The 22,655-nt window shown below is 37.1% G+C and overlaps 1 protein-coding gene across 1 annotated transcript in view; it reads right to left on the bottom strand.

The window, feature by feature from the left end:
* XPO1 (exportin 1) overlaps positions 1–21,416 on the bottom strand; it is a gene marked incomplete at its 3' end in the record, with an annotated part of 34,070 nt that extends 12,654 nt beyond the window's left edge. The window contains exons 1-10 of the mRNA XM_009573601.1: positions 21,289–21,416; positions 17,493–17,594; positions 13,538–13,610; positions 4,918–4,979; positions 4,796–4,840; positions 4,526–4,707; positions 3,997–4,045; positions 3,793–3,912; positions 3,555–3,683; positions 1,821–1,979 (exon numbers count right to left, since the gene is read on the bottom strand). Coding sequence (XP_009571896.1) covers positions 1,821–1,979; positions 3,555–3,683; positions 3,793–3,912; positions 3,997–4,045; positions 4,526–4,707; positions 4,796–4,840; positions 4,918–4,979; positions 13,538–13,610; positions 17,493–17,594; positions 21,289–21,414 — 1,047 coding nt within the window. The remainder of the gene's footprint in view (positions 1–1,820; positions 1,980–3,554; positions 3,684–3,792; positions 3,913–3,996; positions 4,046–4,525; positions 4,708–4,795; positions 4,841–4,917; positions 4,980–13,537; positions 13,611–17,492; positions 17,595–21,288) is intronic.
* Positions 21,417–22,655: the final 1,239 nt, after the last annotated feature.

The following is a 22,655-nucleotide window of genomic DNA, read 5'->3' as shown; positions in this document are numbered from 1 at the left end:
ATACCAAAGCAATAGCGCACCAGTGAACAAACCAATGAAACAATGAAATCTGAAGATATTTTCATAGCTTAGGTACTACAGCAACTCAGAGCATTTTAGATGGCAAAGGCCTGATTCAGCATCTGTATCTACAATGTCAAAAGAGGGATTCAAAACAACTATACATTAGTCTTATACACATCAATTTTTCTTGGTAATTTCACTTGCAAGAGCTTATGTAGCTTCCTTCACTAGTCTACACAGGTCCAATGAATCCATGGAACAATTTCAGAAGATCTGCTACATCCAAAGTGCAGGAATAGGAATAAACAGGTTAGAATGACATAGAGCTTTTAAAGGTAACTGTGTAACTATATTCTATTAAACTGGAACTTACAGAAGTGAAATCTGCAGCCATTTTAGGCCAGCCTAAGAACTTCGTTAAACATTTCTGCAAGTTGTTCAAAATTGACTTTTGTAAATGTCTGTTTTAAAGAGTTTAACATAGTTATGCAGGACAAGAGAGGAGGCCAATACCCAAAAACTGCACTCCAACTTACACACAGTTGCACAGGACATGCCACAGCTTCAGCCATTTACACAGATCTTCCTAATAAAGCCTCAACTGCAGTAGAAACTTCGAGCTGTGCTCCCTTGATTCGTAGTTATTTTGAAAGCTTACTACTTGCAAGTTCAGGCATTATTTGGGAACTGTTGATAGTTGTTCTTTTTAAAATAAAAAAAAGTTATACCCCTCTTAGTCCATCTTCTAAATGAGCTACAATTTGATAGTTGCAACCAACTTTATTAATATACCTATTAATATATAGAGGGCTACCTCCAGAAGAAATGTATTGAGAATACTAGACTAGAATTCAGATGGACATGTTACATTACAGGTAATCCACCTGCAAGAGGTACTTCCCCCTCCCAATGGAACCTGGTCTCCAGGTTTGAACTGCGGTATTGTTTTTCTACCTCTGTCTCAGTTCCTCACCCTATTGCCTCCATACCTGCACAGGGCTTGATTCTGGGCACAGGAAGTGGTGCTTCAAGGGGCTATGGAGCCAGTTTCATCCCCTTGGAGCTCAGCAGTGGGAGGGAGCTAGCAAAAAAGTCACCACAGAACAGCTCACCCTCAGCAAAATTTTTATTCACAATTAAAAAAACACAACTGAAAAACCCTAATTTTGTGATCTAGCCCCACTACGGTATGAGATAGTACCTTGAGTGTTTAGTAATCACCTGGAATTAAAAATAGAGTATCATCCTTGAGAATTACATTTAAAGCCTTTCAGTTAAACTTTGGGAAATGGCAAATGAGGCAAGAAGCTACACCAGGATGGAAGCACTGAACTACAGCATGCGCTGCACCCTAGAAACCAGCTTTGGATGCTGAATAAAAACTTAACAGAGCTGCTTCACACAGACTAATGAGAGTCATAGCAACACCTTCTCTATATGAGTGTTAAACACAAAATACGGTATGTAAAGACCCATGGAAAAAGAATATATGAATTTATTTTGAAGCAGCATTGAACACTTTCAAGGAGGAACAAGGAAGAAGAGGGAGAGACAGAGACCTACAGCCTTCAGACACTGTATTCATATAGGATCACTGAAAATAGAGTGCCATTGAAGTATACTAGGAAACAAAAATTTTGAAAGGTTTTTTGTATTATTCATGTCATTTACTAATTATGTGAAGGAAATAGGATTTTTTTTTTTCCCCTCTTACCCATTTTAAGTATGATGATCTAGAAACTGTATTACTAATCACATCCTTTGAGTGTGAGAACATGCTTGCTACATTTTGAAACCGGATAAACTCAGCAACTTACCTCCATTAGTGTTTCCCTCAGATTTAATCTTTTTTCTATAAGTTGACCATGTTCCTTGAGGAACGTGCAGAGAAACAAACTGAGATTCTGAATGAAGTTCTGTTCATCATCTTTTCCATTTGAGTACGCAAGTCGGATATTGGTATTTAAAGGAAGCATCTAAAAAAAACCCAGACATAATCAAGAATTTCCCATTTTATACAGAAGTAGAACCACTGTATATTAACAAATATTTTGCTCTTTTGGCAAAAAAGCCCTCTGCTTTTCATGGCATCTCCTCTTTACAGAGCTTTCTTACAAAAAAGTCTTACAGCTTCTTAATTTCATGCTTGATCCCAGGATGGACAGTAAGGTGAAAATGCAAACAGATATAAAAGTTCTGATGAACTAAACCTTTTTCCATCCCTTGTAACAGCAGCTGTAAACAAGGAAAGTATCTACTCTATCACAGACATTTCCCATTGGCACGGGGCAAAGATGTTCCAAAAATGTGTTTGTTACCTGTTCCTACTAACATTGCTAGTTTCAAAACCTTCCATCATCATCATGTTAAAACAACATGAAAGACCTCCTCCATAATATTTAGAAATTAGCCAGGAAGACTCTGAAGGATACTGGAACATGTTTTCCAGTAATCTTGTAGAGATCTCTGGCACCTCTTAAGAGATGAGTTGGCTTTTAAATTCTATCATTATACAAACAAAACATTTTCAATATTGTCATCAAGTAGTGAACTACATTCTTTAAAGTCAACACTATTAAGCTATAGAACAGCGAAAACAAAGTTTAACACTTTTGCTGCTGCCAGCTTTTGTGTGGTTTTGATCGTTCTCCAACTTCATTTTACAAAGTTAAGAGAGAGTCAAGTATTTGCTATAAATGCAACAGTTTGCATCAAATTCATATGCAACAGTCATGCTAAAAACATGCAGGTTGCAATACATGCCAAATACCCAACCTGGCATCCGACTGATGTTTTAAGGAAAAACTTAGGCCAGCTACATTGGCATTTAGAATCAAGAGCATCATCTGTAAAAACTGAGAAAGTAACCTTCAACTGCCTAACACACCAAATAACTTCGGTGTGTGCAAAAATCTGCCTTTAAATTTAACTGTAACTAAGTAAAAATCCTATAGCTCCACTTGAAGCTGGGAGGAACGAGGGTATTAAAAAAGCATGCTTATTCTAAAGAACCTATAAGATAGACCAACATTGCAAACAGAAGAAAAAATTGTCAAAAAAAACCCCCTTGCAACTCTTCACTAAAGATGCAAATACAAAGAGGAAAGCTACAAACTCACATACCTGAATCTGAACTGCTCAGAAGGGAATCATCAAATTATCTCAGTTTAAAACATGGCTTTATATGACAAACATTTCTATCGATTTCAAAAATTAAATAGCAACTTGCAGAAGTTAGGTCAATTTAGGTCTTACAAGTCACACAGTACACTTTTTTTGCATCTCTCAACTTTCCCCATCAGACAGCCCGAGTGCTCAAAAAGCCTCTTACATTAGTCAAAACAAATCAATGCAGCAGAAATACAGCTGTGATCTAGAGTCAGAAAAATACACTTAGCATCTGCTGATCAAGTCATAAATACCACTGAAGAATAATATTTGTCTGATCAAGAGCTCTATAACGAATATAAATTTGTAAACTGAACGAGGTTCTATAGAAATTGATTCTGCTAAGTGAAACAGCCAAGGGAGAGATTTATTAAAAACATTACCTGTTTTAACTGCATCATGGTCAATGTAAAAAGCGTTACAAACTGCTCTTCATACTGGCTTACACTGACACCTGCAATCTCTGTGAGGCACTTCAAAGAGACATTTCGAAACATGGGAACATTTAAGAACTATTGAGAGAAGAAAAAAAAAAAAAGAGATTATTACAAGACTGTTGCACGCTAAGCTTTTTTGCAACTTTTATTTAAATTTAAGAGCCATCAATTTTTGCATAAGTACCTTGTATATTAGTGTGCTGATTAACTTGGTCTCAAATATATATCCCAGAGGAATCCAGTTCAGAAATCGTAGCAAAGTTTCCAAAGTTGCATGAACTAAGGGAGCATTTTGGGAGTTTTCCTGTAAACGATCATTAGTGTTTATGATATTGTTAGGCATGATGGGGGGAATTTTTCAAAATGTCATTAAAGAAATAAGACTTACCATCACAAACTGACACAGTTGAAATATCTGAGAGAATTCATTGCACATGCTGTAAAAAAAATAAGTTAAAAATTAAGCATTTCCACATTCCGTAAGCAATCCTATCTACTTTAATCAAAATGTCTATGCTCACAGAATAGGTCCTGAAGACCTATGTCCATGGAGGAATTCACAAGCCACCTGGCTTTTACCAATTTGCATGATAGTAACGCATATTTTGAAGTAGCTTGAAGTCTGTGTCTGCAAATTCTGGCTTGGAAATACAAGCAATACTGAATGCTCTGTTAAAACAGTAGGAACCACCAGCCAACAGATGCTACTTGCAATAAGGTAGAAACATCTGTGTGTACAAATAAGTTTGGTATCACCTAACAGTACTGCTTTAAAGAAAAATCAGTAACCCACTCAGTCTCAGAAATCAAATTAGACAAGCTGTAGGTGTTCACTCAAAAGCTCCAAGTGAGAGCAACTATTTAACAGCAAGCACAAAGTCTACCCTATTTACGAAGTTTTAAATATATATACTTGCCTGTCTTTCAAATGCTTGGCTTTTACTTGAGTAATCTGGCCACTGGAAAAATCAAACACTTCTTCACTCAATAGTTTAAGGATGACCATATTATTCTGACAAAGGCTTTCACTAGTCCTGCTTGCTCCCACAATATCGCTTATAAAAGTTGGCCAGTGCTTTGGCCATTCCTGTTTCAGTATCTGAAAAGTGAAGCATCCAGATGTTAGATACATATGCAAAGCCAAGGACTTTATAACAAGGTTTAAAACTTTATGAACTCTAGCTTACCTGAACAAGAATCATATTCAGTTTCCCAATATACACTTTCTCTTTCTGGAGAAGAGAAGAGAGGAGTCAGGTTATGCATAATATTCCCCTCCCTCTTCCTCCCCTGGGAAGAATTCACTTACTTCTACACATGTTGGATCAGATGACGTCTTGATAATTAGGCCAACAACGTATTTTTTAATACCTGCAGAAGAGTTAGGATTTTATTTTCAACTATGCCAGATATCACGAATGTAGTAATAAATATTTTTGAATTCAGATTCTTCAGGTTTTTAAAAGAAACACCTCTAAGGAACATATATGCATTTGTCAGTAAGCACCCCTCTTGACTTGTGTGCTATATGGAAAAAAAATCCACCTTTGTATCAATTCTGCAAGAGCACATTTCAGATGTACAAAATGGCTTTACACTTAACCTATTTCAATAAAACAAAAGGAAAACAGACTAAGGATTAGAGTGCACTTGTAGTAATTTGCACCAGATCAATCTATCAGCTTGCTAAAGGCTGCAAGAAATTGTGAGAAACCCTGCACAACACTGCATTAGGCTGAAGATGGAAAGATGGCATCGAGCACTGTCCAGACCCTGACATATATTGCGATAGGTACTTACAAATGCTGCTGTAGAGCTCCCTCAGTGAAATGTATTTGCACCCATTATGCATTTTCAGATCATACCTAACAAATCCAAAGTTGGCAGATATATTCTTACTACCTCAGCCAAATGTTTTCAATGGCAAGACAAAATACAAACAAGAGAGTCCTCCATCTTCTTTGACTAAGCTTTATTAAGTGAACTCCAAAAATAAATAGAGCCTTCTAAGCACAACTCCAGTTTTAATGCCAAGTTAGCTAGAACTGCACAGAAAGCTTTGACACATCACCTTCACTGTATGTAAAAGTTCAGAGATGCTCCAGTTTACTTAGGTGATCCATTTTAAACACAGGAATTCCTATGCACAGCATTTAAAAGTGAAACACCATGCCAGAGCTTAGCAAAGTTTTCCTTGCACAATCTTGCAAGAACGAAACTTAAAACTTTATTCACCAATATAGTACGATGCACTTGGATTTGGACTACTGTGCTTTTATGGCACACATGGATGCTATGGATTACAAAACTCTTAATAAATTCTGCTTTATTGCTTTTGCTTTTTTTGCTTAAAACACTTTGACAACTGGGGACACAGATTATATTTAAATCACTCGGTTTTGTTGTGTTTTTTCTACAAATGTTTTTAAATGACTTCAGAGTTTTCACCTCCACCACAAAAAAAAAACCAAACACTGTAGCAAGCTATGCTGCCTAAAGTTTCATTTTGCCACCTAATCCTCAGCTCCCTCCTCACCATTAACCTATCAATTACTGAAGACATGGAAACAATGGCTTTGCAAGTGACTTTTCATCACAATACCCATATCTAAAACCATTCTGCACAAAAACATCTGACTTCAAGGAAAGACATGCAGAGAGGATTTGGAGTCATGAACATTAGTAAGAGTTCCAGTTCAACATAGCTTTGACACAATGATCGATCTGAGCACATCAGGGATTAAACACTTTCAAACCAGGCAAGTGTGTTCTTGTCATAGTGAAGTTTTAGAATAGGTGTATATTTTGCTATTCAACTTCGTGAACCCAAAATCTGGTTTCAATCATTTCTTGAACAAGAGAGTCAACTGACTCATGCAGACAAAATGCACACATTGAAGATTTTAGAAAAAGTTGTCACTACCGAGAAGAATGCCTTATGTTGAAGACATTTTGTTTTCCCCTAGCAACTACTCTTAAGTTTTAAAAAGTTTCTAAGACTTTACCAAAACTAGTCCTTTTCTTGCATTTCAGGCCTGAGCCACAGGATTAAGAAAAAGTTTGGTAATTGCATTCTCATGATATCTGGAAAAACTAGGTTTAGACTTTGAGCCATTAGATACATACTAGACACGAGCTGTTCTACAGGTAGTTCTAATTACGAATGAAACTACTCATCATTATCAACTGGGATCAATCCACGCTACTCCAGAAGAATGGTCATTAACAAAGTAAATATCACTGTCAGTCACTGGGTAAGAGTTACTACCAAGCACTAGCATTAGTCTGACATCATAGGTATGTCCTAGTATTTTAGAGCTAAAAAAACCACACGCTTTGCTGAAGCATTAGAGTAATTCACAAATGAGATACGAAAGCCCCCAAAATAGTATGGAAATAGGTTTGCAGTGCCAGAAACTAAACCATTGTAACTGTCTGCCAAACCACTAACGGAAGCCTACTGTTGCAACTCTTTGCATTTCAAAAAGGAATTAGAAAGTGAGTATTGTTCTTAGGCTTCCAACTCCAACCAAAGCTGCGGATTTTCGATCTTGCTGCATCAATACTATTATGCTGTTTGGTTACAACTTGAATGCTATGCCACCATCCATCTGGCCTTGAGATCAGCAGATGAAAACAGTTGCTCAGGTCCAAAACTTCTCCATTGCAAAAAAAAAAAAAAAAAAATGGTCACCACAGCTCAAAAGACAACCTAAAAAGTTTGCTAGTTTTCTCTGGTCATGCTGCAGGCTTCTAAGGTCTTCCATCCAGCAAACAAAGTCATATTCCTAATCCCTTAAAAGCAGCAGCTATCCAATTCTCTAATGCTCTTTTTTTTTTGGCTTAAATGGCATTTTCTACTTTTTTTTTTTTTTTTAAACTGAAGTATTGTGCTTTCTGCTCCATATTTAATAGCTCATTTCTTTATCATTCCACAGGAAAGGTAATTCTCAGTAGAACAAAGATATGTCAACTTTATACTCTGACAAAAATCAACACGTAGGCTAGTTACCATTTTCCAGCAAAACATGTCCAAGAAACTGTTCAAGGGTAGCAGCCCACTGGATTTGCTAAAATCAGTGTGTTTTGAGAACTTAAAAGGAAGTGTTGTTTTAAGGAGGGAGGCACAGGACACGCATAAGCCACAGAACCACTGCCTAAAAGTCTCCTTCAAACACAGAAGCAGCTGAACAAGTCTTGAAGATGGCAACAACACAACTGCCAAGTTCAGACCCTTCATTGAGCCAAACAGGAAGAGATGGACACTCCTGGAAAACAGACCTTCCAATAAAACAGAAGGAAAAAAAAAAAAACAACTGACCACAATACTCAGGACACCCGTAACATTCTTCAAGGACCACCCGAAATCACAGCTACGCTCATCTCATGACAACCTGCAACCAAAGGGAGCAGATTCTGTTTTCCATTCCAAAACTTTCATTGACACAGCACTGGCAGACCTAGCACCTGCTCAAGGACTTGTTCAGAGACTGAACTAGTAGAAAAATAGAGTTACCAGAAGAGTTCAGTAGTTTTACAACTGTTTTGAAACTATCTTCTGCCAGCTTAGCTCCCTGAACCAGTTCACTGAAGGGCCAGAGAAGCACCAGTACTGGCTCAAAGACATGAAAAAGTGCACAGGTGAGGGACACCTTTATCCACAGCAGTTAAGTAGTAGATCAACATAGCTCCAACCTCAAACTACGTTCTAATTATCAGAAAGGCTGGACATCATCACTGTCAGAAGGCCTGGACAAGCACTATTGTTAGCATTTTCTGGTAAGCAAAGTACAAAAAGTACTTTTGTACAAAGTACAAAAAAAGGAAGATAGAGCAAGGACATTAATTCAAGGCCTTTTAGAAAGTTTCTGGATGAACATTAGATATTGTAGTCCTTATGTGAAAGTTGCTCCTCTACAGAGAGGCAAACATACAGTAAAATTGAAACACTTTCTGGAGAGAAAGTATTTTCACAGGTGACCTAAGCTATGCAATGGTTAGAGCTGGATTGGGACAGTGAGGTACATCACATTATCCAACATTAGTAAATTCTGCAGTCTAAACTTCAGAAGTGTGAAATATCCTACAGTTTAATCTTTGGATGTGCTTTTAGAAGCAATTACATCTCATCTGGGCAACCTGAGCTCAGAGGAGTTCCTATCGTGACCAAATACAGCATGTTACCATGAATGTACACAGTCAGCAAGTACACGCCTGTAGACAAAACCCCTTCTTGTAACTTAAGACATACAAGCACATTCTTTTATGCAGTTACAAACATTCAACAAGTGTTGAAAATTACCGTAACTGGTGCTGCAGATGCGAGCTTACACTAATTTACTAAAATTAACAAATTTTCCACTTATATTAAAGAGTAAGAGGCGTAAGTGAAGCAGGTGGACAATGTAACTCAGCAAATTAACATTATTTTGCAATGAAAATTAGAATTTCAAATCCTAAAGCTGAGTTGTCCCTTCCAAGGATGTTCGTATGCATACACACTTATCCTAAACTGTTTAAGTAGTCCCAAAATGTGGTCAAAATACCATCCTATTTTTAGTCTTAAGAAACAATGCTTTCCCATATTGTCCCACAAATCATCTTTCCCCATTAGTGGTGAACCCAATCAATCCATTATCTTTTTGCTTTTCAGCAGGGGAAAAAAAAAAATTCATGAAAATTCTTAAAAAGGGCATAGAGCTTGTCTTCCCACACACACACAGAAGTGCTATGTAGCTCATTCCCCCTTCATTACACAGAGAATCAAAAAAACAGCTCTTTGTGAAGCAGGCCAGAAATTTCCATTAAAATATTAATCACTCCACAGAAAAATCTCTTCTACAGCAGCTTCCACTGTATCAGAAGCTTTATACTTAACTCCAGGACCTTCCTGTGAGCCACTAAACTGCATCTCTCTGAACACTCCCCCCGCTCCCCCCCCACCCCCTCCATTTCAAAATGAGAAAAGTTGTTTCAAAAATGAGAAAAGTTGTACAAGCAATTCAGGTTTCATAATGAAGAAGCGCTTATCCATTCTAACTCAAAACACTCCGGACAAGCTCCCTCTGTTCACAGGAACATAATTTCATTTCACATTGCAGGATTAATGAAACATATCACTGAATTGGAAGACCAAGAAGCCTTTATTTCTAGGCAGGTTTTCACACTGTAAGAGAAAATCCTATTGAGACCATAGCACTTTAATCAAATGACACCCTTTATAAGCATTATTAAACTATCAACTCTACAGAGTATCAGAGTTTAAAGCAATTTAGTATCACCTCAATAAACTGAGCATTTTTACTTGAGAATGATAGTACAATACTCTGGAAATATGCCAAGTTCACAACTGTATGGGACTTTCTGGAATATGCCACCTGCCTTTCACTAAAGCGGCTTCAGTAAGGTTTCAGTGAAAATCACATTACATCATTTGTATACGTGTAAGAGCAATCCAAAGCATTCTCTTAAAAGACTAAATATATTATAGAGAGCAAGTCTAACCCATTGCTATGGTCTACTGCTTAAAGTGTCTGAAGGCTGAACATGCAGGCCTGGCATCTCATTTAACTGAATTTTACCAGTTCTGTGTTCCTAAATTCCACTTTTGTCTAGATAACCAGGTCAGCAATTGGTGCAAACTGCTAACTCCAAAAGCAAACAAAAAAATTCAAGAACAAATAAAAGCAGAGTAATCACATAAGTATTTTTAAAATACTTAAAAATTGTTTTGCCCTATTCCTGTTTTAGAATTATGGGAAGATACAGATGAACTTTCCAAAAGTGCTTACAATCCTCAACCTTCAAAATCAATGACACCTGAGGAACCGAAAAACTTTTTACAATTTAAAAGGTACCAGGGCCAGAAGAGCTCAAGACTAAGAGCTGTTTTAAAATAAAAGCAGACTTAAGAATAGAGTTTCGAGTCCAAAGAAATCCTGTGAAGAAAACATATTTTCCTACTTGCATTTGGAATTCCAGGCTGGAAGCTAAAACCTCCCAGCACTCAGACAGAAGCGATAACAAAACCCTGGCTAACCTCGAGGCCCAGTAAGTCATTCTGATGTACAACTTGAGGTACAGCTAGGGGGGGGGAATCGCAAAAAAAGGTTACAATTCAGGCTCTGTAATTAATGACATCATTTTATTTCTCCAAGAATTCCCAGGCAAGTTGTTTCAAAAACTTTTTCATTCACTGACAGCCCAATTCAGGTCTGCTCTTAACTTCAACTCTTACACACGGCTATTGCTACAAAGGGAAAACAGTATTTTCTCATAAATGGATTTAGTTCCATCTTAACCAAAAGTAAGATTTGTCAATTGTATTTACTACACAAATCAAATTAGACATGTTAAGTTTTATAAAGATACAAGGTAAAATTAACTGATTTATAATCTGCATGAATTGCTTTGTTACTAAGCATTTACTTTGTTACATTGAGTTTCAGTTTCCTGCACCCATTTTACTAGTTACACTTCAAACAGGAAAATCCTGTCAACTAAAGGAATGACCGGAGTCAGAATCAAGGAAACCTCAATTTAACCAGTCGTCTTATCTCCCAGGTAATCAAACCAACTGAATGAGCTCTGGAGCAGTTCTTTTGTACCAGACAGTAATCATCAGAAAAAAAAAAAAAAACAAAAAAAAACCACACCACCAAACCATCACCACAGACCAGATGAAACTGGATTAGAGATGAAACATTGATTCTCCCTCCTACACCATTGAGGCCAAGATGGATCAAATGCCATGGTATGCTAAATCTGTTTGGTTCCTCTTCTATTGATGTACAGGAGAAACCAGACAAGTAAAAGCCAACTAACTCAATTCCCCTAAAATGTGAGGATAAAAGTCAATTCCACAATTTTAGTTTGGCTCTGTGAAAGAGAAAATATGTTAAAAGGTTGAACTAAAGACACACATTTGTTAGGATGAAGGATTTTTTTTCCTCTAGAGTCTTCAGAAGTACAAAAACCAGGAAAAATAAGAAGAGAATACTTAAACTTGATTGCGTAACTACAGACAGTAACTTTATTTTGCATTGTTATGTATTGAGCTATAGTTATTGCATATTCTCAGATGACAGGAACCAGTCAAACAGTACTATTATGCCTGCAAACAGCGAAGTAACAAAAATATAAAACACCAAGTCAAATATATCGGTTCCACAATTCATTCCAGCCGTGCGTCCAGTATTATCTTGGCATCTCAAGAACAGATGAGATAACATGACCCAAAGCACAAGCCAGCATCCTCATCCTACTACCACTTGTTCTCATCTATTCTATGCATTAAGAGCATGTCTTTTTAAGACTTATAATTACTGAATTATATTCTGCATTTGGCACTTGTTCAGTTCCAAACTATCAAGTCTACCTCTGTGACATCTCCTATTCTACTGCACCTCACTTCACCAGTAGGTAGTAGTAAGCTGAGTAACTGCTTCAAACTACCGACTCCTTACTTTCTTCCTGCTCTGCTCTCAGAGCCAAAAACTTTAGGAGAACAACTTCCAAATGCTGAAACTAAGCGCTTGTAGACAGGAGTGTAACAAGATATGAGTAAGTTGAGATACTCTAATTATTAAAAGCACGCAGAAGACAACTTCAGGATGCTCCCTTAGTTTCTCAAAAGGACATAGTTGTGTTTGAGCCTTAGTTGAAGTTTTCCCTAGAAGCCTGAAAGTCTGCTTCCAACAACAGAATGAATGTGAAACCTTACTCTCAAGAAGAGCTACGCTTTATCTGTCAATCTATAGTTGGAAGGAGTGGGGGGGAGGAAGGTGAGAAGAGTAATAATCACAAAAATGTGGAAGTCTCCCTCTACACATTTGTTTTCATTGACATTTACGATTACATTTTAATCAATATAGTTTCAGAACCTAAGCACTGGCAGTAAAAGTTTAAAGCACATCCTAGCATTGTTAATAAAAGCTCCCAGCAGAACACAGAAATGTGGAATAACTTCAATGAGTTCCAAAACCAACTTTTAGTAAAAACAGCCAAGTATAGAATGGTGACAACATTCAATATCAAGAATTTAAAGTGGTTGCACTTAATGTTTTGAAGTCCAAGTTATCACGACTTGACAGAAAGCTACGTGAACAAGCACTAATCCTGTACCATAGAGGTACCTCCATTTACTATAGCTAACGTCTATAATTCAACACACATTGCAAGCTATAAGGGAAGAAGGGAAAGAAACAAAACCAAAACACAGTATTTATTTTAAGACTTCCAGATTCCTTGCAATGACAGAAGACTGGAGTTTGCCCTACGCTGCACTTCCAGTTACAGCAATCTAGCTTCACATACACTCACATGAATTAAAAGCAGACTTTATAGTACCTCACTGCCTAAAAGAATGACCATTAATAGGCAAGACTATGCATTTACTTAGTGTTTCTGTTTTTAAATAATTATGACTGCTTACAATTTCAAAAGAGTCACGTACATCTACACACACCACCAGACGGACCACAGAGTCTACCAGAAAAATGACAGCGTACTGGTGGGGCTGCATACACAGCCCAGACAAGCTGAAGAGAGCCTCCCGTGTCAAGGACAGAGAATCCAAACCTCCACCTCAAAGCCAGGAGCTAACTTCAGAAGCTGCCTAGGCAGAGACCTCTTCAGGTAAGTTTGGCCTGTAAGTCAGTACAACACTTAAATAATGATGTTTCAAAACTGTCAGTCACACCTTTTGCCTTCCCATGACAGAATTTCAGGTGCGCACCATGCCACTGAAACCATTATCACAAAAGGGAAAGACATGGTTTCATCATCCCAAAAAGCACAGATGGTCTTACTACATGACAAAAAGTTCCTAGCCTAATTGTATGTGAAGCTGAAAATCAGATGGGGACTGACAGTCTAAATCTTAAGTTAATACACAAAGTTAAGAGGAGAAGACAAAAATCCCTCCCTACCTTCACACTGGTTCCTTGGAAGAATCTTCCATCTTGTTTTTATCACATTTTCCAAGATTTGCAGTCCATAATACTGAAATTGGAGAAGAACAAAATGTGAGTACATTACTGTAGGACTAACTAACTTTCAGGACTCTCATTCAGTCAGACATTCACACTTAACATCTAAGACCTCAAGATTATTAAACTAACAATTTTATTAAATATATACCTATTCACCCATTTACTGAGGTTTCATGCATTTTTTTTTTCTTGTTTTATTCTTCACTATACTAAGTCCTGCTGTTTGATCATGCTCACACCAGGAGGGGCAGGGGGGGAAATAGTAATGAAAAGCCCTCTGGCAGACAATTTTGGCTATCTGGAGAAGAGAAAGTAGCAGCCAGATATGAATTTGCATCATAAATGACTGCTCATATGTTCAAGTATTAACACAACCAGGCTCCTAAAATATTTAGCAGCTTGGATGGTCTCAAGCTTCCTATCGTTCCTCTCAGAGCTGGAAAAAAAAAAATTTTGTCTTAGCATCACATGTCCTGACACTGGCGCTTTCTAGAGAAAGTATTTCCCAAACTTCACTGGTGTGTTACTTTAGGAACAGCAAGACAACCCACAGGTTTATTTAATTTCAATACCCACCCCAATATGGCAGCTATTTCTACTATTTAAAGATGAACTTTTGTGCTCAGTCAAAGAATAACAAAAATGTGAGTAAGCTCTTGGAAATCCTTTTACCTTTCAGGAATTCCTTCCTATGTTCTTACCCGAAACCGTTACGTTTGCAAAGTAATCGGTAAGGCCAGTCCCTCTGCCCATTTGTCCCTACTAAGAAGTTTGTGATGATATGATCGAAGAACTTTAATATGTAAAACCCCATTAGCATGAATAGACAGGAGAGAGAAAAGGGGACGAGGAGTTTTGCGTTTACTTTATCTGTACTGGATTAGGAAGAAAAAAATATCACATCAATGCCTGAAAGGTAAACTCAAGTTTTCACAGTTAAAAGTTTGGCTGAGAATAAGAGTTCCTCTTTAAAATGGTTAGTTGTTATACAAAGTAGGATCATTAGTATTTCAACCAGAGGGATCACATAAACTTCAATTTAATTAAAAAACACAATGTAGACTGTCCCAAACTACATTGTATTAAAATATCATTTTTGCTGTTCTCATCTTAGCATAACCTACATCCCTTTGCTTCGCTATCCGACCCAAGTTCCCACAAGCTTCACGTGTACATCCTGCATTTGGCAGAATATTCTGTCACCTTCCAAAATCTCGGGTACCGAGAAAAATTATAAGTTAACAGAAAGTTGGCAAGGTATTTTTTTCTTCATGGTCAACAGCAAAAGTTTTATCAACTAGATTTTAATCTGTAAATTTACTTAATTAACATAAAAGCTAAATGAAATCAAGGGAACGTTCATATAGGAAAATGTATGAAAACATTCTTAAGCAAAGTGCTTCACTTCACAGTAAGTGATTTCAGCCACTGCTACAGATTTATAGACACCATCTGCACCTGATCCAGGCTCACAATACAAAATATACTTACAAAGGCTTCTAACAATGTTGAAAGTATGAACATTGGTTATCAGACTGTGCTAACTTTCCTGAAGCAGATCTAAACTCTAGTTAAGCTTCTAGATTTTACACACACAGGTATTAATAGCCCTTTCAGATAACAGCTAACCAAAAATATTAATTTTGCTTCCAAACTTTTTCCCCACAAGTCAACTTATTTGGCTTTTAAGACCACAATGGCAAGACTGGTTTTGTTTTACAAAAGCACTACATGACCAAACAAAACTGAAGTGAAAATCCTGACATAAACTAAGGACAGACCTCATCTTTAGTCTTTGTTTCCCCACATAGGACTTCCTCTGACTCAAAGAAAAGGACACACACCTCTTGCCACTCCTATCCCTCATTATCTTCTCAAATATCTAATTCAGGGTCATGTACCTTAAACTGTGAAGAGGTTCACGCTGTCTAGGTTTCTACTCATTCTTTTGCACATGTGACTTCAATTCTGCCCTCTCCTAGTGTCTTGTTCATCTTTTCCTCAGTACTAATAATATTCATTTTTCCTAACACTCGCACATGAAATGAAATGGCAGCAGTAATAAAATCACTGTGTACGATCTTCACCTACACATCTTTCTTGCCATACCACGTTTGAAGGCTTCATCAGGCTGCCTGAAGACTCCGCAAGGGGCTTTCTGGGTTTTTTATTTTGTTTTTAAGCTTCATTTGATTTGATGGTTCTAATTTTTGGTATTTCCCTGACAACGAGATACACCAAGCCTAAAAAAAGTCACTGACACCAACTACAAGTTTTGCCATCTGAACTATCAGAAGCGTACTTTTTAAATCAACTATTGCGACAGTGCATGCAAACACATTTAAACTGCGCATATAATAGAAGTCTTTCAAAATTCATTTGCTCTTGGTTTGCTTATTTCTAATTGTCTAATAGCAATTCAATGCTCAGTTATGAAGATGAGGGACAGGTAACAGCAAAGACTGAAAAAAGTATGAAATGATCCCTATGGTAGAAATTTCTATGGTACCCTTATTACTTATTCTATGCACCGAATCCCTTTCCCTCCCACCTCCCAAGAAACAAAAACAATTGATGAACAGAATTCAGTTAAAGGGAATCAAAAGGGTAGACCTTGTGGAGGCCTGCCGTCAAAGCCTAGCTGTGTCAGTTGCACAGGAAGACACCCCTTTTCTTCCTATTACAAGCAATCAACATAATGGAACATTATGATTAATATCAGGTAGTGTTAACAGCTTTAATTAAAGAAAAAATATGATTGCATAAAAGCCAAATGTCATAGTGCATAAATTTAGCACCAAATCATTTGCAATTTATGTAAATTGAAGAATTCTTTACCTGTTGCTTTCTTTCTGTTCCTCTAATCATCTCATTTTTCACAAGACAAATTTGAGTTTTTAAAAATACTGTTGATAAATCAACTTAAACATTAGTAATGTCTGTCAGTATAAAAAGCAAAGTTTACCAGGCAAGCAAACAGGCAAACACTGTTACTTAAAGGTTAGCACTTTGAGGAAGTTCTTTAAACTGTTTTCCCCTAAACTTCAGAGAGCGATGAAAAAAATGGAACTGTTTCATGAATACCGCCTGATTTCAGAAACCATCCAAACACGATTATTTTCTGTTCGAACACAGTGTGTATCAAGCAGAAAAACATGCATGTCAGTTATTTGAGATAATAATCATCAACTTAAGACAGTGAAAACACATTTCGATCACCTTTTCGGTTCAAACTTCAGAAGTCTTAGGTAAAGCATTTAAAATTGTAGAAAAAAACTGAATGCTGCCCCTTTTAGTCTCTACCATGATGGATGGATTTAAAACAGCAGTACAAAGTAAATGTGTTCTGCGTATTAGTAAAGACTGATCTCATACTACCAAGAGTTTGGGGTGCTTAACTTTCATTGATTGCTCAAAATCTTGGCCTAATAAGGTTTCCATTTTGTCTTTAATACACCTAGGGACAAATTCTCTCCTCAGTTACGTGCACATGGCTCCTCTTAGCACCAAAAACAGCCAAGCACCTACCCAAGGACAAAATGTGGCTCTAGGAGACTTTTCATTACTCAGATGTATACAGACACACACCAATCTTTGGAACTGGCATTATGCTTGTATGTGCCTTGAAAAAACCCTTTATTTCCAATTTAGCTCTTCCTTTTTTTTTTTTTGTTTTAAAAAGAGGGGAAAGAAACTCTTGTCAATGTAAAAGAAGGTTCAAATATTTTGTCCATTTACACTTCTTGTTTAAAGCCAACTTTGGGAACAAGACAATAAAAAAAAAAATGTGGTTCGAATCAAGAGAGTCTATGGCTAAAAATGAGATACCTTCCTCAAAGTTTATGAATGGAAGAAAGAGGAAAACCAAATAAATAAAAGTTAATTTGCTTACTTTGGTATTCATGTTCTGAGAGAACTCCAAAATAGTATCAACTCTTGTCCACGCATCGGGATGTTCTTTTAAGTGAGTCAAGACTTCCTGTGCCATTCTTTGCTAAAAGCAAGTTTGATTTAAAAAAAGTATTAGTATTAGATTATTTAAGAAATTTTATACTGTCAGTGAAGACATTAATATAAAAGACGTCTTTAAATCACTTATCCAAGAGTTAGGCAGAACTCAATCAGGAGCAACAAGTCCCTTAAGCCTCCTTCTGTGTGACAGTTAAAGTTCATTAATAACCAAACTCCAAAAACGCCTTGTTGCAAGACAGTCATTTACTTACTTCCACTCTTCCATACTGAAAGATTCATCTAGACCGGCAGCGAATGTGTTGAGAACGGCACACGTTATAGGGAAAACATACTAGGGAATGAAGTTTTCTCCCATTCAAGGAAGTAATCTAGATAAGATTTTACTCAAGGGTACCCACATTTTCTAGTTCTACTGGAAGCATTCATACAAAATGCCAGCTTTAAGGAGTACTGTATCACGCTGCAAAGTTGTTGATGTAGGAACTGTTGATTTTATTCTGAAGAACCTCGGAGCAGAGCATTAAATGTCTCCAATCCCCACTTCTGAGGAATCCCTTGATGTATCTAACAGCTTACAAAACAATAATAAAAACTGACTGGGGGGGAGGAACAGAGTTGGTCATGCTAATCGTTTTTTCTTCCTTGGAACTGACATTACCAATTACTGTCCTAGATACTATGGTTTCAGTAACTTGCAAAACCTCATCCGAAGCAATTACACACGGAAATAGCTGAATTCATTTCAGCTGTCCTTTTCAAAAGCCTGGATGTCCATAAGCATTTTTTTTTTTAGGAAGCCAAATGATGTTAGCTATTTCCAAAAACGCAGTTTACTGACAAATCTTGCTGCAAATTATATCACCTACAAGCATCAGACACTGTCTTACCAAGAAGATGAACATTTTACATCGCAATTAACAGAACTTAGTTCATTCTTTCACTGCACTGTAGAGTCAATGGAATTACAAAGCAGTTAAAAGTTTCACTTTAGGATTAACTTCAACAATCAGAACTTACTACAGCTATGCAGATTTCTAGTCTGCTACAAGAACATACTTGAGCTAATCATCAACTGCTGCAAGAAAACATGTATTTTCAGTAAGACAGAAACCCCATCAAGACCCAAAATCTATATACATATAACACGAGAAACAGACAAATTGCGTATGGGATTTACCAAATTAAAATTGAAAGCTGCAACAGTAAAGAGCAAGAATGTCTAAAATATCTGCACTATATTGGCATCCCTACTTAATATAATCAAGCATAATGGAGCAATTCCCAGTCTGACACTGACTTTGACTAGCAAGTAAGTCCCTGTAGATTTGATATGGGGAAGTACCACACAAATATTCCTTTTAAGTCCAAAAGCAGTACAACCATGTTCTCACAGTATGACATCAGAGCTTAAGGGAAAAAAAAAAAAAATCAGCACTTTTAATGCAGTTTAGTGTAAGAGGAAAAGAATAGCTGTATTACTTCCAGGTTCAACCTGGATGTGGTTTTATACTGGCCTCCTTAGTGCTCCTAATACCGGTCACATATCACAGGATCAAATTTCAACACCAACAAAATACAGATGCTCAATATCCTTCTCCCAAGCACTGAAAAGTTTGCTCTCATACCCACTAACCCCTTTTCTGGACATCAATTCCTGTAGTTTCATAAAAACAGTATAAATTTAACAGTAATGCTTAATCAAGATCGAAGCTTCACTGTGTTGTTGCTACCAAAAAGAGTATCAGTTAGCAAATAATCCTTCTGGACACGTGAAGGTCTAACAGACCAATGGAACTACGAGTCTGGGATGAGTACAGGTGAACACCTATGAGTTGTCTGAAGTCTCCTTAGTCATGCGTTGCACTGGCGTGGGGTTGGGGACATTCTTTCTTTTCAGAGAAGTATACCAAAAAAAAGCTAAGAACAGAAAAAAATGTAAAAGTCCAGGACAGAAAAGAGCTTCTTTCTTGCCTAATACAGATCAGCAGATAAGCGTTTTGCAAGCAGAGATAAGAATTAAGCAGAAGGAGGAGACAGGTGAATCTGAAAGCAAGTTCAGCATGGGCCACCCAGGCTGCACTCTAAACCTTTTTTCAGCCTAACATTACCCTAAGCTGTTCCAGGCAAACCATTGTTAATCTCCCAATTTTAGTATTTAGTTTAGAAGCATTTTTTCCTGCAGGAACTTTTGAACTCCTTGGAAGAGGTAAGAGCTCACAGACTCACTGAAATAGGTCTCCACCTTTGGAAACGTACTAAAATAGCAAACTAAACTTTCATTAAAATGGCACATATTAGTACATGTATTTAAAACAGGTTTATTTCATAATTCACTTTTGCCAGTTAAGCACCACCTCTTGAATTTTTGCTTCTTTTGCATTAATTTCCTAAATACCAGAGACTATACCCAGCTGTTTTAAGTGAAGCAACTTCTCACAATACCAGAACAATGGCAATTTGATCATTGTATTTAGTGTTAATCCTCTGTTCTCCTTACAAACCTTCCCAACTTTTTAAACTCTGTTCAAACCAAACAATACTATAAGCACCACCTATTTTGTAAGGCAGTACAGTAAACAAACATATCACTTACAAAACAAGCACTCAGAAGTCCATCCTTTTAAGGCAAAAGCTACAAGCAGTTTTCTGTCATATGATCATTTAAAAAACTACAGCTAGTAACTATTTGAATTTAGGAAACTCAAAACGCAAATATTTCAAAAAACAGCAAGGTATTTCAGAACCTGTACGAATTCACATTAGTAAGTCTTACAAAGCTTTTTTTTTTTTAACAGAGACACACAAAACAAGTATAAGCAAGTATATTATTGTTTATTCTAACAGCTGGAAGGAATAGAAAAGCATCAGCTACTTTGTCTCATTTTAATTCACTTATTGTTGTTGTGCAAGAATATCTTAGTAAGAGATGCCTGACCCTGAAACTCCCAATTTCTTAAGCACGAACAATTAAAATTTGCCAGAAGAGGAACTACGCCAACACCCTTGTAGCAATACTTGCTTTCAACATTTAAGTCTTATTTCCAAAGGAGTTCAAGACATAGATAAAAGCAATACAAGATTCAGTTTCAAGACAATATATGCAAACACACAAATGCACACATTTCCCCCAGTTTAAACTTAAGACTTCACAATCCGCACTAAGTCCAAAGAAAAGAGTGCAAGAAGAACCTGTGCAGACAAACACTAATGGGGAAAAAAACCTAGACATAAGAGAGGACAAACTCTTCTCTTAAATGCATGTGACATGCTTCTTTGTAAGTACAAACACAGTAATAGCATCATTAAGATTTTTCTTTTAAATACAATCCCTCAGTGAAGCCAATATTAAATTTATGGCTTCACAATCCATTGTCCGTAACAGGTAACTCAGACCTTCCTGAAGAACTAAGTCAGAGAAGGCAAGCTGCAAGCAGAAGCGCCCTTACCAAATTGTACTTGCTCATACTTTTCAACAGCAGAAGGCATGCTAGAAATGAACACGCACTAAACTAACATTTTTCTAAGTGTCATTTCAATGTTCATTACATGAGGCCTGCCTTTACACCAGAGCACGGGAATTACCAGTGATATTCCAGTCACTAGCAGAGCAAATTCACTAGTATTACTGATTTTTATTGAAGTGAATTAATTTTGCTCAACTGATTTGTTATAAGGTTAAACATGGTCAATAAACGTAGGTTCTAAAGCCACATTACCTGCGCACCTTCTCCATGGTACAAGCAGTTCACCACATTGTCCAAGAGATTGATATCCAGTTTCTGGTTAAAATCCAGCAGCTGACGAGCTGCATGGTCTGCTAACATTGTCATAATTGCTGGCATAGATTACTGCAAAATAAATAAAAAAAAATTTGATCAATTAATAAGAAATTATTAGATGTAATTGTAAAGCAAGTGCTTTAACATAAGCATCTCTTGAATGAGACGAGCCATGTTAGCAGTACTAGATAGCACTGAATACCACACTCCTTCAATTACTGAGCAAATAGCAGGACAAACCCTTTCTGAAAAATTCACACGTCACTACCCCAACCAAATTCTCAGGGTCTTCAGCAGGTATAACACATAATAACAGTCTGACTAGTCAATGGGCTGTACTATCAGCAAGATAAAACTTATTTCAAAGCAGGTATCAACCGCTACCAGTCCCTAAACACATGTAAAACAGTAAGTTTACTAGTAGAAATACCTAGTATCATTACAACCAAAACCCATACTAGCAATCAGTTGAATTTTGAGTTTCTGAGGCTAGCATGCACATTTAGATGATCAGTTCTAAAAGCTTTTAAACAATTGGTTATGGAAGTGAAATGTGATCTACATACACGGTAAGAAATTAGCCAGAGGGCATTTTTCAAATACTTGGGGAAAAAAAACTTACAAGTTAACTACATACAAGTAAAATATTACCATTGATACTAAGAAAGTTGACTGTTTGAAGGCACTTTGAGAGGATGAAGTAAGGGGACTGTTAAGTCAGCAGGTTACTCCGTGTACCGCGTTAGATCACTTCAAACTGAAATGGAATTCTACTGGAGGTTTCAGGTCCCGTAAAACCAGCGACACAGGCATTAACTCTTTGTCCTAGATATAGCAGCCTTGATATTATGCAAAGGAAGTCAGGTGGGGTATGTGTGATTGTGGGTGTGCATGTAAGATGCTTACCAGCCAGAGACTGGTACAAGATAAAGGCAATCACGAAAAGCAAGAAAATAAGCCAGGAACCACAGAATTGTGGATGGTAAATTATACTCTAACCTTTTCACACCACCCCCCATGTTGGAAGCACCTGATCAAGTTTATTGCCCTCTTCTCACAGTCACTGGCAACTGTAACACATATTCCTCCCCTCTCCTCTACAGCAGCTCTCCTGCCATTCACCCTCCTTTTCAGAATCTTCCGTAAAGCTACAAATTTCATATAAAACTGCTCACTTGAGAAATAGCCAGAAGTCTGGACAACTGCAAGATCACCCAAAAAGTTACACTAGAGCTATCTGCATACTCAGAAAGATACAATTTGAAACTCTTGCAGAAACACCCCCAATACGCCCAGCCAACCCG

The sequence above is a fragment of the Fulmarus glacialis genome, unplaced genomic scaffold (genome assembly GCF_000690835.1).
Source record: "Fulmarus glacialis isolate BGI_N327 unplaced genomic scaffold, ASM69083v1 scaffold37712, whole genome shotgun sequence".
In the NCBI taxonomy this organism is placed as follows: domain Eukaryota; kingdom Metazoa; phylum Chordata; class Aves; order Procellariiformes; family Procellariidae; genus Fulmarus; species Fulmarus glacialis.
Note: the sequence above shows the minus strand (reverse complement) of the source record. Positions and strands in the feature narration are given on the sequence as shown.